Below are 17,500 nucleotides of genomic sequence, written 5' to 3'. Positions count from 1 at the left end.
GGGGCCCTCGTGCGTGTGAGCGATGGCACGCGTGCGAGGATCCGATCCAAGCAGGGCTCTGATACATGGGCGATAAATGGATTGATTAAGAAGGAGGACGGTGATGGAGCGGGAGCTTTGTTATCAGCGCTGACGCTTCGCGCCGAGGTCAACCATCTATCACCGCGCCGACGGCCATGTTGGTTTGCTTTGGTAATGAGTGAGCTGACATTTACACAGAGCTCACCATCCGAACGCATCTCCGTCCGGCTGGCTGACCCGCTGATTACCTCGGAATCTTCACACTAGCAGCCGTTGAATCGGGGGAGAGGCGGGACAAAAAAAAACAAAAATAACAAAACGGAGCGGGTGGGTGCTCAGCCTGCTCTCCGTTTGCATACATCATTACAGGAACAATAAAAATCAATTGGACATCCCCGAGTAAATATAAACAAATGGGCGTTGCCTGCTCCAACCCACGTTCCCCCCGCCTGCCTGCCCCGAATACGAGATGGACGTTAAACAGTAGGGGACGAGCTCGCGGCGTGCGGGCAGTGTAGCGTCACATGGGCTGGGTTTCCTCTAAATGTGAGTGGCTAATGTGTGCAGAGCGCTCGGAAACAGGACGTAAAGATTTTTCTGCAAAGACTACAGCCCGTCTGAGAGCCGCTCCCTTACACGTCGTACGCAATATGTGCACGTGCACACATGTACATATGTGTACACACTCATGCAAACATGCATATGTGTGAACAGTCACACTGACACGTGTTTGGTCGGTCTCTCTATCTCGCGCTCTCACACACACACACACACACACACACACACACACACACACACACACACACACTCCCAAAGCTCCCCATGCTCCTGCCATGGGCAGCTGTTGAATGGTGGTGTTCAGATTGGTGTGGACACTAGGGATGGCTTTTTATTGGCTGTGGGAGAAGAGCTGGTTGCTCAAGCGCTGCAATGCATAATGCGCGTGCACACATACAGACACACACCCTCACACAGCATTAGATCACACACATACACACACACACACACACACCCTCACACACACCCTCACACAGCATTAGATCACACACATACACACACACACACACGCACACACACACACCCCCTCACACAGCATTAGATCACACACATACACACACACACACACACACCCTCACACACACCCTCACACAGCATTAGATCACACACATACACACACACACACCCTCACACAGCATTAGATCACACACATACACACACACACACACACACACACCCTCACACAGCATTAGATCACACACATACACACACACACACACACACCCTCACACAGCATTAGATCACACACATACACACACACACCCTCACACAGCATTAGATCACACACATACACACACACCCTCACACAGCATTAGATCACACACATACACACACACACACCTTCACACAGCATTAGATCACACACATACACACACACACACACACACACCCTCACACAGCATTGGATCACACACATACACACACACACATACACACACACACACATACACACACCCTCACACAGCATTAGATCACACACATACACACACATACAGACACATACCCTCACACAGCATTAGATCACACGGCACATTTGCTTGGTCCTTGTCAGAACCATTTCTGTACCTTGAGGAAACCTTCCAGCGCACTTCCTTAACCCGTCACACAACTACACCTCGCGCGGAGCAATCTAAATATTAAAATATTAACGACCTTTTAATGTGTCCGTGACGTGTTCTTCAAAGAGTGGATCTGGTGTGTCTTGAGCCATATCTGCTATTTTCTTATTCTGTACTCTTCCTGTGTCGGTTCCGTAACCTTGCAAGCAAGCCCAACATCCCCATTTCAAATGTACATCTTCGATGTAGGTTATATTCCCAATCTCAGCGCTCCAGATACATTTATTTTTATCTCAGATGAGGAATATCGCACTGCTCGCACGTACCCGCTCAATCACACACACACACACACACACACACGAGGAAGAATAAAGGCCACCCAACTCTGACAGGTGGCCCGGGCTGGTGTCGCCAGCCCCCTGGGGCCCTCTGGAGCTCAGGCTGCGAGCACAAGAGGCCGGGCCTGCTTCGGCATGACACAGGTGGTGCGAAACCCGGCCTGAAATATTCACGCGCTCCCGGCTGCGGCGCTTTGATCTCCTCGCGCAGTCGGCACGGGAACTGTGGTTGGGGGTGCGGTGGCGGAGAGCAGGAGCACAAACAGGAAAAAGGAGCACACCTGAGGAGCGAACAGATTGACATTTTATTAGGAGAGAGTAAACAATGGTAGGTTATCCATGTTATCCGTCGCTTGGTAACCCCTCCCCCAACCGCCTCACGAAACTGGGCCAAGCCTTCGCCGCAACTTTGCAGAGGTAAAACTCTCGATTTGGCGCAGTTTGTTATGGATTGTCATGTCAGCGGCCCCAATTTATATTCCTCTCCTTACCCTAGTTATATTTACTCTGCAATAAATTTTGGGAAGACATTGGTTTGTTTATTTATTTCTTCCTTTCGCCCACGCAGGGTTGGACTTGCTGGGCCGGAGAGTAGCCGGGACGGGCGGCGGCGCCCGCCTCCGAAAACCCGCCGTCTGTAACCACATGTAGAGTAGGAACAGCGGACCGTAATGATGCAGTATGCATAATATCCGCAAACTACGCATCCGTTGGTGCACAAAATGTGCGTTTGCGCGGAGCGGCATTGGGAGACCGACTAGGGTTGAATTAAAATCACACTCAGAAAATTAACACTGGAATAAAAACAGCTGCAGACCATCCAGCAGTGCCGTTTCTTCCGTTTTTGTTCAGCTGTGAATCAGACGGGCTGATCAGAAGTGTCCCTTGGGTAGGGGTCCTGTTCACTGGTTGATGAGAATCAGGCAAAATCTTAAGCAGCCGTGTGTTGGCACAAAACATTAGGCCTTTCAAACTACTGACCATGCACAAGAAACCAAAACAAACTCGTGTTCTTGACAATAGCAGACCGCTTTCTAGATCATGGATGACCGCAGCAGTGGATAACCAAACTACACTTTTGACTATTGAACACAAGACTGTCCTGGAATGTGAGCATAGATGCGTCAGTGACTCCCATAAAGAATGACCTTGGAGAAAAGGGTTTACCAGAAGGTGCCAACCACTGGTAAAACTTAAAGGTCAGACTACTTATAGACTTCCAGACAATGACAGAGATTAAACTGTACTAGATTGATAGAAAGTGTGGAGTGAAAGAAGAGGCACTACTCATGACGTCTCGTTATCGGTGTAAACACCCTTATATAAGGAATTCTTCTCCTGAATCTCAATGTCATTATTTCAAATCCGGCATGATGGAGTACACAGCCATGGAGAAAATAGTCTCACTAACGAATTGCTTACATGCCTGTGCCATATATTAGTTTGAACGGTATTCGCAGGGAAATTCTCTCCACATACAGATAGAACTCTGGAGCAGGAATGTGGTGCGATCTCCTTTCTCTCCTGTTTGCCTGAAACTTTTCTAATGAAACCAGAAGGAACGGGAATGTGTGTTTCCGATAGCATGCTGATGGTTTTGCCTTATTAGAAGTGCTAAAACTCCTAAATAAAGTGTGGCGTGACAGCTAATGGCTGACTAGAGTAGTCACACCTACGCTGCGGTTCGGAACACGGGCGCGCTGCTCGTCACACTCTTTAAGATCCGCGTCCCCTCATAGCCTGCACAGAGGCGGAACGAGTGACCGGAGGTTAATTATTCGGGAAGGTTTCCCGGCCTCTGCCGGCAGCTTCGGGAGAGTGTCAAAAACGAGGCTTTCAGGGATGGCACCCGGAAGCACCGGTGGTGTATTATGTCCCACAACACAGAATATGCACACGGCGGGGTTTTTGTCTGACATAAATTGGCGTTGGCACGATCGTGCCCTTCGGGTTGGGGAGGGGGGTGGTACAGATGCATGCGGCATTTTGAAATGCATTTATGCTGCACTACTTTTTTCTGTGCTTTGAATTTTGTAATTTCCTTTAACAGCGCCGGTGATGGCTTTGGTCACCATCCGGCACGTCACAGTGCGCGCCATGAACGTATCGTCCCTCCACTTATTACCACACCCTTCAGATGATCTCGTTTGCACAGACAGGTCACATACGCAGAGTCTTCAGCCCTGGTGTGTGTGGCAGCCTACAGTGGCGGGAAGCCAGTCCCCCTGGGCCCACCCAGGCCAGGGCAGATAAGGGATCATCTTCCATCTCTGCCAGGGCTGCTAGCCAGCATCCTGGATCCTGGATCCCCCCCAAAAAAGCTGAGAGTGGAACCCCCCTCATAACACACACACACACACACACACAACACACAACCCTTTTCTCATCAGTGTCAAGGGTATGGGGATTGAACCTGGGGGAGGTGCAGGGGAGCGTTGCCAGTAATAATGTCAGGAGGGGTGGGGGCAGACTAGACTGCAGCGATCGGCTGTATTGATTGTGTTGATTTGATTTATTGATCGATCCCCTCTCAAATGTGCTGTCTTAGGAGCGGCACTAATCTGAAACAGCTCGGGACGATCTCCTGCCTTACAGAGAAATGGAGCAGATAAGCAGCGTACGAAAAGAAACTACACTTATCTTCATCACACACCAGCCCTTCTGCTCTTCCTTGCTGCAGCTTGTGTGTGTGTGTGTGTGTGTGTGTGTGTGTGTGTGTCTGCCACAAGTCTTTTTGTTTGCTGCCTTCAAGTCTGAATGCTGTTGTGTCCCTGCGTGTGGGTTCATGTGTCAGTGCATAGATAATGACCTTGTGCATGTCAGAGTGCGCACGCGCAGGTCTGCGCGAGCGTGCGCAAGGTCGACATGTAGGCTTGGCTGCATGTGTGTGTATAGATTGTGGTTTTTTGTGGATTCATGTTCTTTTGTAAACGTGTGTATCTTTGTGCGAGTGTGTGTGTGTGTGTGTGTGTGCAGCAGGGGTTTGGAGGCAATGCAGTCACCAGGCAGAACAGAGTGGATCTATAAATTGATGGAATTCAAAGCCTCCAGCATCGATTACCATTATAACAAACAGCAGAGCCCAGAACGTCTGATTATTTTTAGACAAAGATTCTGTGCTCTCAGCACCAATATTCTGCTGATGCTGTCACACTTCCAGACATCTGCCTATGATTGCAATTAGATGGGATACAAAAAGAAAAATAATACCTCCATCTGCATTTTTCCTTTTTTGTCATTCCCACCCACTCCCACTTTTCTATTCCTCTTTTTTGTGTGTGTGGTTCCTTTATGCTGGTGTGACTACTCTTGCTCACTGGGTGGAACCAAATGCTGTCTGCTGTTCCAGATGTCAACATCCCCCATTTTGTGTTGTCATCAGCTTCTGGGGCAACATATTTTGTGGCGATCAATTGTACAGATGATCAAGTGCTAGGGTACGTCTGAAGGTTACTGCCGCAGAGTTTACATCTCCTGTTATTATGCACTTCCTGTATGTGTTTTTCCTCTATGATGATAGCAGGTCTGTGATTCTGCTACTAGCTCGGTGATCTACCAAGTACCATGTAGCTCCGCCTACCAATCATGATTATTCAGTAGCATGCTCATCATTCTCCATTCTGGTACCCCCCCAATATCTTTTCTCCTATTTGCATATTCAAATGGGTTGTAGAGTTGTTTGGCCACAAAAGTGCGTCAATTCCCAGCATTAGACTTGCCTGACAGACAGGGCGACCAATGCTGGCCTCAGCAAGCCAGTGTGTGGCCCTGCCTCCAAGATGGCTCCTCCCACCCCCATGCATTCATTACGACCGGATGTTGGCCTGTCGCAGGCTTAATGACAGGGCCTCCACATTGACCCAGATCCCTGCCACAGAGCAAGAGTGCACCTTTTTCACACACAGCCCACGCTGCCTACGGCTGTCTGCCGTTTCCACTCCACACACTGACGTGAGCGCGTCTTGTGCGAGTGCGTCCACGGGCGTTTGAGTGCCTCTGGGAATCGAGAGTGCCACGCTTCCGTGCCTGGTTCTCACGTGCGAAGTAATTGTCTAGGTTGGGAAGACCCTGACTAACACGCACCATCACACACCGCACACACCGGCGCTAACGGGCAGCTCGGAGACTCGGCGCGCCACGCGGGAGCGTGAAAACGTGCTTTCGGCGAACGGTGCCGCGTCAGGTGTGTCTGATGCCTGTGTGCGCAAGAGCAAACGAAATGAGGGGAAAAGAGGTATCAACAACAACAACAATAACAACAACAACAACCCAGAAAAAGATCTCCAGAGGTGAGAGCTAAGGGGGTTGTTTTCAGCCGTCGCGGTTAGCCCCTGTCTGTGAAGATGGTGCTTGGGACGCCTCAGACAGCAGAAGTGTTTAAAATATTCCTTTACACTATTGAACGAGGGTTAAAACACATGTCAAGCGCGCGTGCCTGTGATCTTAACGCGCGAGGTGTGTGTGTGTGTGTGTGTATATATAGCACCAGTTATGACAAGGGCCATGCTCCGGCTCATTAAACCGAGAAGTCGCTCAGACGCACTTATGTCGGAGTCTAGTTCAGGCGCGCAGCCGAAGACGGCGCGCACGACGAATGCAGGGCTCTCGTTTTTTGGAAGTGTAATTTTGGAAACGCGCTCTCTATGACCGCTGCGAAGTTGAGAGACTGCGTTGCCACCGCAAACCTCCTGCCGACGGTGTGACTCAGGAAGCGGCGCTATAAAAAGATGAAGATGGCTATTTGTGATCTTGTAGGCCGTAGACAATTACTGGTCTCGGCCGTGTCCGTCACCCAAACACCCCCTCACCCGCGCCGGGCACGTCAGTCAGATAGATTAGCTGCTCTGAGGGCGCTTAATTCTAATAGAGGTTGAATCAGTCATCCCAGGCCAAAAACTCTCTTAAGTCCCTCAACAATTATGGCTTACCAGAATCATATAAGTTTCATTTAATAAAAAAAACTGTTGAAGCCTAATATTCAGCTTCTGTAGTGTGTATTATTTTTTCAGTTGGATACTTTTCTGAAATTTGTCAGCGAGGGTTTAAATGCCCCAGTGCACTCCAAATTTAGTTTAAAATCGTACATAAACGTGCCTTCACGGCAATCAGAGCTTATAGTTGGGAACAAAGTGCGGTATATTCACACATATCCCAGGAATCACAAGAGGGTTGCGCTGGCATTCCTATCCTGGCATTCCTATCCTTTTAAAACTGGTAAATTCATTCTTTCACAAATCTCAAACAGACAAAACTGACCTTCTCAAACACCAGTACCAAAATCTAATTTTATCAAATGTGGGCGGAAAAAATTAAAACGCTTAAAATATCCTTAAAGCAATAAGCACAGTGTCTCAAATCTACTGGTTTTTTTTTTTCTTTTTGTCCTCAGGTTTTCTTTTTCTCCCATTAGATAATTTTCTAAATTGCCTTTAAGTAAGACTGCAGATTAATTAAAACCCACTGAATTTAATTTTCCATGTCATGTATGAATTCGGTACAGTAATTGAAAAGGTCCTCCCTCTCTCTCTCTCTCTCTCTCTCTCTCTCTCTCTCTCTCCATCTCTCCTGGCCTTCCCTTGTTCTTCCGCAGTGGTTGAGCGCCACGACCTTTGACAGGAGGAGTCGAGGGAGGGGGGCGAGGGTTTGGGAGGTGCTCTGTTGGCATGCGCAGAACGAACGGGAAAAGCAGATGGCTGGTGCCGACGGCCGTGTTCGGTGGACGCCGTTAAGGGACCGTCCCGGCCGCCTCCCGTAAGGAGACGAGCTCGGCCGGAGCGCGTAAGAGCTGCGGGCCTCTCTCGCGGGGCGCTCGCGGGGCCAGGCGTCTGCTGGGCGTGAGCCGGGCTTGGCCGGGCTTTCCAGACAAAGTGCCCTGCCACAAGTGTTGGTGTGTTGATCAGTGGGTATTTTCTGTTCCTCGGTGCGACCGTTTAATCTTTCTCCTTGGAGCGCGCTTTCCCTTTCAAAAAGTGGCGCAGCGAGGGTCCAAGTGTCACCGGGGGACGCAACGAAACCACAGAACTGGGGGGGGGTTAAGCACACGCGTGCTCTGTGCTGTTCGTGTGCACACGCTCATGCCCCCCACAACTCTCTCTGTCTCTTCCCCCTCACACCCAACCTCTCTCTCTCTCCATCTCTCTCTCCATCTCTCTCTATATTGTGTACCTCTCTCTCTCTCTGTTGTGCATCTCTCTCTCCCTCTCTCTCTCTATTGTGTACCTCTCCCTCCATATCTCTCTCTCTCTCCATCTCTATCTCTATTGTATACCTTTCCCTCCATATCTCTCTCTCTCCATCTCTCTCTCTATTGTGTACCTCTCCCTCCATATCTCTCTCTCTCTCTATCTCTCTCTCTAGTGTATACCTATCCCCCCATATCTCTCTCTCTCCATCTCTCTCTCTATTGTGTACCTCTCCCTCTCCATCTCTCTCTCTCTCTCTCTCTCTCTCTCTATTGTGCACCTCTCTGTCCCCATCTCTCTCTCCATCTCTCCCCATCTCTCCATCTCACAAACACACTCTCTTTCTCTCACCCTCCCTCCCTCCTATGGCCGTTGCAGAGGTATCGATTATTTCAGATACTGATTATCTAAAGAGCCTTCTGCTACTGTAGGCATTGGGTTTATTCTGCTTTAATTATTTATGGGGCTGGCGCTTACAGTAAGCTGTTGCCTTCTATCAGATCATGAAGGATTATACCGTTAATATTCAGCAGTGTGTATTTATTTATGTACACACTAAGATATGTTTATGACTGTTGGCAGCCCTCTCTAAAGTCTCTCTCTCTCTCCTTCTCCCTCTCTCTCTCTCTCTCTCTCTTTCTGTAGAGGGAGCTAAATTCAGTGGCGGCACAGCTGGCTGAACGACAGGAAGAGAGTGAGCACTCCCACAAGCACCTGGTGGAGCTGAGCCGTGAGTTCAAGAAAAATGTCCCAGAGGTAAGGGGCCCCGTGTGTGTGCGCGTGCGTGGCTGTGTACACATCTCATGGTTTAAAAAGACATTTTTCTTTCCCTTTTTTTTTAGTGAACTTATTTATTTAACCCTTAATCCTTTTTAATGCACTTCAGTGCAGATTCCCAGCTCGCCCTGACTCAGCCGTTAGTAATCACCGTGAAAGGCGTGTGGAATTCATTCACTCATTCTGCAGCTAAACGTACATTTTAACTGCATATCACCATCTAGCCAACACACAAGTATTTCTGTACTGACATCTAACAACACTCCTGCCTTGTGAGAACGGAAGCCCACACACACACACACTTTCTCCGCCTTTATCCCCGCGCCTCTCCTTTAATTCCTCATTTCCCCTTTAATTCTAATCCTTATTGAAGTCACCGATTCCTCTCAGGTAAAGGTGAGCAGGGAATAAAGCGCGTGTCACGCACCTCTCATTATACGCCAGATGACATTTTACGTTTCTCCTCGTTAGCACAACCCCCCACCCCCCCCGCTCTCTGTGCTTAAAGCCGTTTAACGCTTCAACATTAACCTCCATCAAATTCTCCAAACTCGAACCGCAAAGCTCAATTTGCACACCACTTGACACAAATGTCATCAGTGACAATCAGGATTTACGACGCTAGCGCACTTTTGAGAGTTAGGCTGCTCTGCTAGGCTACAGGCCCCTCTGACGCAGATTACCACATCATTATATACGATCGCACCCCTTCCCCCACAGTCTGTTTCAGAATGATCTTGGTATACTATAGCAGATACTGAAGTGATGGCCAATGTGAAATACCGTTGCTGTCTACCAAACCCATTTCAAGCTTAAAGGAAATATTGTTATGTTCAGACTGCTACAAAGCCAGCACGGTTTTGTGCGTTCACGCTATGGCCGATGCCTTATTACTTTTGTTTGTTTGGTTGACCAGAATCGTACGTTAGCTGTCGGACCCGATTAAAAAGGCAAACGTCTGCGTCTGTACCAAGGTCGTCGCGCGATTCATTTTGATGAGAAAATTCCGATGCCAAGAAACATCGGCGCTTATGGGATGCAACTTTAAGCAAAGGCCATCGATTCTTTTCAGCATCGCAGGATATTGATCGAGAGTGTAGTGTGATCGGCACGGAGGTGCTGGAGAATATTGTAGGGGACTGTGATTCTGCCCTCGCGCAACCCAGTAGCCTGCGTCATCTGAACCACGTGTTCGGGAAGGGGAGGGGCTTGTTGTCGCGGCGAGCGGAACGCCACGAGGGAGGCATGGGAACGCACCCCTGAGTTCCAAAGTCATTTGGGCCATTCTTATCCCATTTTGCCATAATTCAGGGATTATTCGGGGAGGGAATCCCTGGGTGTATCGGTCCTGTTTTCAGATAATACTGCTGCCAGTTTTACTTAACAACGCACTGAAGATCTTATTTTCACCGTTCAGTGGAATGTTTGTGTGTGTAAATACTTTCGACACATTTTTTTACTTTTTTTTTTTGTTTGTTTGTTTGTTTTTGGTTTCTGTACAGGAAGTGCGTGAGATGGTTGCCCCTGTCCTCAAGAGTTTCCAAGCCCAGGTCAGTGGCGACCCTGCGCGAGACCGCACTCCACACCACACAAGGAGTTTTGAACTGGACCGTACAGATTAACCAGTGAACGGCTGAAATTTCGAATGAAGCAGCCAAGCAGTAAAGTGGCCCCTGCTAAACTCCTCCAGAGTCAAATACACTGAACCCCTCTTGAGTGTATCTGAACCCACTCAGCTTTGAACTCGGCAGTGAGCTTTAGCACATTAGCACCCCATACGTTTGCATGGCAATAGAAGATGACGTCTAGCAGGCAGGAGCTAACCCAGAGGCCGCCGTACCGTGCTCTTCGCTGAGAGCATAACGTCATCCGCATCTGCGTTGCACATCCTTATTGACCGGTATCACTTTACCGTCAGACTTGAGCAGCATCTCCTCTCCATTAGAATGCTGAAGTATCGGGGCCTCGGTCTGCCCCCCCCTGTCTCACTCACTTCCTGTTGTGATGGTGCACTCTGCGTCCCTCTGCCGTGCTCCCTGTCGGGGAGAGTCATCTGATCTCCACCCAGAAGCCGACACTGCAGCCATTAAATGAAGACCATAAATCATATTTGCGAGACTGCTCCACGCTCCACAAAGCACAGACGCATTGAAATGATACCGCAGATACGTTTCCAGCGCCCCCGTCTCACGAGGAAGGATGCGACGCTAAATATAGCCGCGCCGCGCGGGGCAGGTGCGAGCGCCGCGGCATTTCCCGGGCCCCGCGCGAAGGAGGCTCGCGGCCATCAAGGCCAGCGCGAGCGTCTCCGTGTTATGGCCGGGCACGTCCATTTGTCAGACGTCCACAGCAGGTGTCGCGTAGGCCCCAGTAGCAGCGGAAGGCGCCGGTCGCCGTAGCACGTTTTGCGACCTTTGTTCCGACCGGAAAAAAAGAGGCGGTTGTGAAAGTTTGGGTCTCTTTAGTTAATGAGGGTATGCGAAGATGAAGGAGGAATCCTTCATCGCTGGGCAGGTGGTTAGTATGAGCGTGTGCACACGAACGACACGGAGCACGCGTGTGCTTACCACCCCCCCCGGTTCTGTGGTTTCGTTGCGTCCCCCGGTGACACTTGGACCCTCGCTGCGCCACTTTTTGAAAGGGAAAGCACGCTCCTTTGAAGTGCCTGCAACATGACAGGTTCCTCTTTTCCTTTTCTGTTTCATTCCGCCGCGTCCCCTCCCACTCCTCCCCTCGCTCCGCGCGCGGCCTCGCCTGCTAATTATCGCTAACCAGCCGGCTGATGAGAAACGCGCCAGCGACCTAGATTCCCCAAGTGTTCGGTTGCACCAAGGGTTAATCCCCGCGCTGGTGGCTGTCATTGGTCGCTTCCTCCCTCTTCCTCCTCCCTCCCTCCTCCTCCTCCTTTTTCTTCTTTTTCTTCTTCTTCATCCTCCTTTCTCTGTTCCTGGGTGGAAGTGAGCTAATGAGGTCCCGTCAGAGACGGGGAGAGGTGTTAATTTGGCCTGTGAAGTCGAAAGGAGATTAAGGACAGTGAGGAGCGGAGTTTACGGCTTAAAATACATCTCTGTCCTTATTAATCCAACGGCCCTGGGAGACCAGCCGAGCTTTTTGGTTTTATAATGAAGAGTGTCTTCTAATGAAGGTAATTTTAATCAAATTTACTGGGAGTTTCACCCGAGCCTGGGAGAAGGCATCTGAGTAGTGTCAGGTGCAGCCTTTGGGCCACTCGGGGAGGAAGTCCTTTTTTCTCAGGGCCGATCAGAGGCGGCGTCTTCCAGCACCTGCGCGCGTGTTTGGGCCTCTTTGATGGCAACCTCTCTCCTCCCCTCGAGAGGGTCGTCACGGCAAAACGCAAATCGCGCGCAAGTGCTCACCTTTGCACAAGAAAATGGGCCGGAGAAGGGCGAGGTGGTTTGGTGCCGTCAGGCCGAAATTAAACAATCAGCTAATTTTTCTCTCTCTCTCTTTCTCTCTCTCTCTCTGTGTTGCCTGTTGGTGTTCAGAAGGAGAAAACACCAGCGCAGGGCCCTAATTACGGAAACTTGCTTTACAAAGATAATCCGAGGAGTAATTTAGCGTGCACAATGAGAGTTGTGGCGCGGCGCAGATGGAGATTCTGATAAATAGTTTGTAACGTGTAATTAGCGACTCCATTCGGTTTCATGCCATTAACCCCTGCAGCCTAGAAATCATCATCTCCCCTCATTACCAGACAGGGAGGTGCAGGATCCAGCTGTCTGAGCGCACACACCCAGACCTGCCATTTATCTAGCCCGGCACAAACGCCACGCTCGCGGGGATTCTCGCCAAGACACCTGTTTTCTGGGTCACAAAGGCCCCGGGAATGCGTTTCAAGGTGCAACACATCTGAAACTGCTTTCCGCGGTGAATTTTTAATACGTAGGGAGGATTCTTGCACATTCATGCACATCAGTGGAAAAGAAACAATTTTTTTTCCTTTCTTGAATATTAAAAATGAAATGACAATAAAGCACAGTTGCTACATGGCCTACATATAGTATCTGCATGTGCCTGAGTCTTCCTGTCCTTATGCAGAAAAGCCAGTCAGGACTGTTAACGTTCCGACAGTATAGCGGAAACAGGACGAGAGAGAGCACGTTTCCTTATGTTAACGTGCGGTATTACACTGCGCACTCTTAGAATTGATTGAATATGCTTGACTAAGATGAATATTCCGTGTCGGTGTTTTGCATAAAGGTGGGCTGGAGCAAAGTAGCCGCGGAGTTTCCCCACTGAAAATCAAACCGATATTGCATGTGATCGGCGGTCTTTCTCCACGTTGAGAACAAACTGAGACACAGTCCCTTCCGGGATAAGGTGCCTGGTACCCTGATCCTTTGCTCTTCACTACAATCCTTCCATTCTGCCAGCGGGGCCCCGGAACGGCCTGTCGGGCCCCCCGACATTCCAGGTGAAGCCGCTCGGTCTTTGATCATCAGACGACGGAGCCGACCGGTCCTTCCTTCTTTTTTGATTAAATCCTGAAGGAAATGATCATTCATCCAGAATGTATAAATATGTTATGAATCGCAGAATAAATCAGTAAAGGGACGACAATTAATTATGCCGGGCCACGTGCGCACGTGTCGAAGCGCGATAAAAGAGGCGTCACGTCGCCGGCTTCTCCAGTCGGGACGGGGGGAGGCGTAATTACCTCTCCGCTCGCGCGGCCGATCTGCTGGGGCCCGCGGTTCCAGCGGGCCATAAACCTTTTCCCAGGCTAATTGTCGTAAGGGCGTTGTGGCAGGTTCATAGCCCCACGCCTGTGAGGAAGAGCACTCTGGCCCACTCGCCCATAAAGTGCCTCTCTGGGAGCAGCACACGGAACCGCGGCGCAGGTTGAGGGAGGAGGTGTGGTCAGCTGGATATGGGGCATACGAAGAGCGTGTGTGTGAGGCCGCGAATCTGCACGTGTGCCAGCGTGAGGCAGTTTCTCATAAAAGAAGCTTTGAAATAAAACGATGAATCTGAAAAAGCAGATTACAAATGTAGTCAGTTGATCCCAAAATCGCCCTCTCAGCTTCAGTGCGGGTTAACGGCGAGAACAGGAACCATATTTCACTCCAACTCTCCTCTCTTTCCTGTGTTGTGTTTTTTTTTTCCGTCTTAACACAAGTATGGAAGCCTTGTCACAAATGCCGTATGCAATCACCTCACCACACCTAGCGTATCCCACCTGTTCTCTCTCCTTTTTTAAAAAAATTTCTGTGTTAAAAATAGTCTTTTATTGAGAAAAAACCCCAAAAAACTTACAAACGCTTCCAGAGACATTAGCCTGTTAGTCAGAGCACACATGCTAATGCGTTAGCACTAGCGCGGCCCCGAGTTGCCAGGGCGTCCCGTCACGCTGTCCTGTCTGTGGAGCTGATATGGAGCGAGGCCTCAGCCTGGGGACTCTCCTGTGTCCTCACCCACGTCCTGCGCGTGTTAACGGGGTGTGAGCCCCGCACTATCCGCTGGTGGGAAACGGTCTCATTTTCACTCCTCTCATCTGTTTCTCTCTCTCTCTCTCTCTCTCACTCACACACACACACACAAACACAAACACACACTTTTTTCTCTCTTTCTCTCTCTCTCTGTCATCCTCTCCTTCGCTCTGTTCTTGCAGTAGAGGGTTCACACGTGCACTCTCCAAGACCAGGAGCGGTGCCATCTGTTATATTACTTTTAATAAAATCACCCTTCCAGAGTTTTAGTGAGGGCCGAGGAGGTCTCCATCGGAGCTGAACCGTGTCACACGCCCCTAAGAGGCGCACGCAGAGCGTGTCCATTGGTTGTTCCATGTCCACCATTTTAAGACTACTTCATTATAGACATGGGCTCTAACTCAGACTACGATGGTGTCGACGCCATTCACGCCCGGCCGAAGAAACACGCGATCTCCGCGCGTGTAAGCGGCCTCGTCACGTCCCCCGCTCCGATTTCCGCAACCCACCCCTCTCGACATATGTTCTAGTTCTGGTGCGTGAGCTCGGGGAAGATCCAGCCGGCTGAATTCCTCCATAACTCGCGCGCCGTTCACCCCGCCGAGTGGGATGTCGTACGGACCTGCACATCTCCGGTTCTTCTCCATCTCCGCCCACTCAGACCCTTTCTCGCTACACCTGTCTGACACAGGAGTCCTGTCACACTCTTTCTCCCACAGGTATATATATCTCTCTCTCTCGACACTAACGCCTGTCTGCGTATGCCTGAGAGTGAGATTTGTCATTTAAACTAGCATTTTTCACCACGGCCAGGTAGAAGCAGAGTGTGCGGGGGCCGTGCGTGGGCGCGCGTGTGTGTATGTAACGTACGAATCCCAAACCTACATATCCTAAATGTCCCGTCTCTTTTCAGCCAGGAGGGATCGACACACTTCAGACTCGCCGTTGTCAACGGAGGTTTTTTTTTTTTTTTTTTTCTTAGCGCACAGTCAGCGCAAAGCCCCTGAGCGGGAAGCTTTTGAGCGTGAGCGACCCCGCCGCTGTGCAAATGTTAGCCGTGTTTGCGCATGCAGCATCTACGCGGCACAGGGACCCAACGCCCCCTCCTCCTGCGGCACCTGCCACGCCCGCCCGCCCATGCGGCACAACGGTGCCAGGGCTCTGCAGGCACCACACAAGGACAGACCACCGCCCCCTCTTACTCCTCCCGAAGGCGGACGCCCCAGCGCACCTGTTCCCTGACCGTGTCCCGTTAGCAAACCCCAGCAATGTGTTGTTCCCTTTACCCTGGGCGTACCGTGTCCGGGGTGAAGGTGTGACTCTGTGTCCCCTACAACAAGGACCTCGAACAATAACCTCTGATCAGCACGGCAGAGGGAATATGAACGGGTGAACCTACGATGGATGGATGATCGCAGAGCCCTGTTCGTATCTCAATTTCAAGTTTGTTTTGTGAAAATTGTTCCTTGTCTTTAACCAAGTGCACGAAAGGGCGCTTTGTTCATGGTGCCGTTCCACCAAGTGGAGGGCAGGAGAGATGTAGGGCGGTCTAGACGAGCCGCCGAACGGAGTCCAGAACGAACGAATAAACGAGTGAACGGACCGGCGAAGGCTGACGCGCGCGAGCGTAATGTCGGCAGCGCGCCGCGCCCGGCCTGCTGGCAGTCCGGAACAGATGCGGACCGCATGGCGGGGGGCAGACCGGTGCGTTTGCCACGATCAGCCGTCGCTCGGGGGGACGGAGAGAGAGCCGCCTGCCCGCGCCTGTTCACTTAAAGGCAGCGTAACAGATGACGCGCAGAAACGGCGCCAAAAATCCCTGGATCCGGATGTCGGGCCGAGCCGTCCACGGCTGTGTGCGGGGGGGAGGAGAGCATGGACCGGTGCTCCTGGCCCGCACACAGCTGTTGGCAAGAGCACAGTCAAATTAGCCAATAAAAACGTGTGAAATGGGTGGCAGAGTGCCGGCTGAGGACCATGCCAAGAGAAATAAACCTCAGCGCTCGCCAGCTCGAGGCAGCCGACAGAAAAACAAGACCCAACGAGACGCAGGGAGATGCCCGGAGTGCGCTATCCCACACACACACACACACTCCCAGTGGAAGCAAGAGCTGAGTCAGACAGCAGTCCCGCCCAGGTACCGGGCAGCGTCAGAGGTTGGGGTAGAGAGGAGACTCTTCAGTCATGGATTTAGGAGACAGTCCGATGCAGACGGAACGTTCATCCTTCCCGAGCTCATACACACGTTACACGCCGCCCCAGATGTGGGCACGGACTCGTACAGAACACGGGAAAGCGCATAAAGGGGAATCATCCTTTCTCAGATTACTTCCCTGACTTCCATTTAAGCCCTCTGAGTATTATGCAAATGAGCCCTCCGTCTGCGCTACACGACGGCGTCTATCGAGAGCGATCCCCCGCAGTGAGCCCCCAGAGCTCACCTGCTCGAACAGGTGAAGCCCGACACCAGCAACGCCCCTCCGGATTAGAGCGTCTTCTTCCAAGGGCCGGGAACGGGATTGAACCTGTGAATCGTACGAAACTTCCCCGCTGCAGCCGGCGTGCGGGAGCGGCTGCGTGATATAAACACACTCCGCCGGGGATGGAGCGCGGAATTAGCTCGCTTGGCGCAGGAATGTAGTTGACACGAAGCTCCTCCGTGTCCCGCACTGTCTGTGGCAGCGGAAGCGTGAATCCTCCAGAGTTTTCATTTAACATCATGTTGGGCTGTGAAGTGTAATTTCAGTGGAATCTAAACACGCTAATTAAATATCATAACTTTCTGAAGCAGCCTTTCCTAAAGGTACCTGAAATTTTAATTTAGACTTCAAAAGGGGCCCGACTTTAAAGTAAATCTATTGTTTTTCATTTAGACTCGCAATTTTCTCCTCTCTCGCAAACGCAGCGCCGTTCGTACTTGTGATTGATCTGGTAATTAAAATATGCAGAGAGGGGAAAATATTAACCGCTTCTTTTTGTTTTAGAAAACAGTCGACACTTTTTTTTTTTTAATTCCTGAGTAGATAATTAAATTTCACACATTGATGTTCTTTACACAGCATTCATCGGCCTCATTATTTCTGCATTTTCATCTTTCTGCTGAGAGATCGATAGAT

At 50.5% G+C, this 17,500-nt stretch overlaps 1 protein-coding gene across 3 annotated transcripts in view; it reads left to right on the top strand.

Moving 5' to 3' along the window:
- cux2b (cut-like homeobox 2b) overlaps positions 1 to 17,500 on the top strand; it is an 87,364-nt gene that overhangs the window by 32,388 nt on the left and 37,476 nt on the right. For all 3 annotated transcript variants that reach the window (XM_035522232.2, XM_081707796.1, XM_081707798.1), the window contains exons 2-3: positions 8,803 to 8,913; positions 10,437 to 10,484. In XM_035522232.2, coding sequence (XP_035378125.1) covers positions 8,803 to 8,913; positions 10,437 to 10,484 — 159 coding nt within the window. The remainder of the gene's footprint in view (positions 1 to 8,802; positions 8,914 to 10,436; positions 10,485 to 17,500) is intronic.

The sequence above is a fragment of the Electrophorus electricus genome, chromosome 25, assembly GCF_041902795.1.
Source record: "Electrophorus electricus isolate QZ-2024a chromosome 25, ASM4190279v1, whole genome shotgun sequence".
NCBI classification, from domain to species: Eukaryota; Metazoa; Chordata; class Actinopteri; order Gymnotiformes; family Gymnotidae; genus Electrophorus; species Electrophorus electricus.
This window is presented reverse-complemented; position numbering and strand designations above follow the sequence as displayed.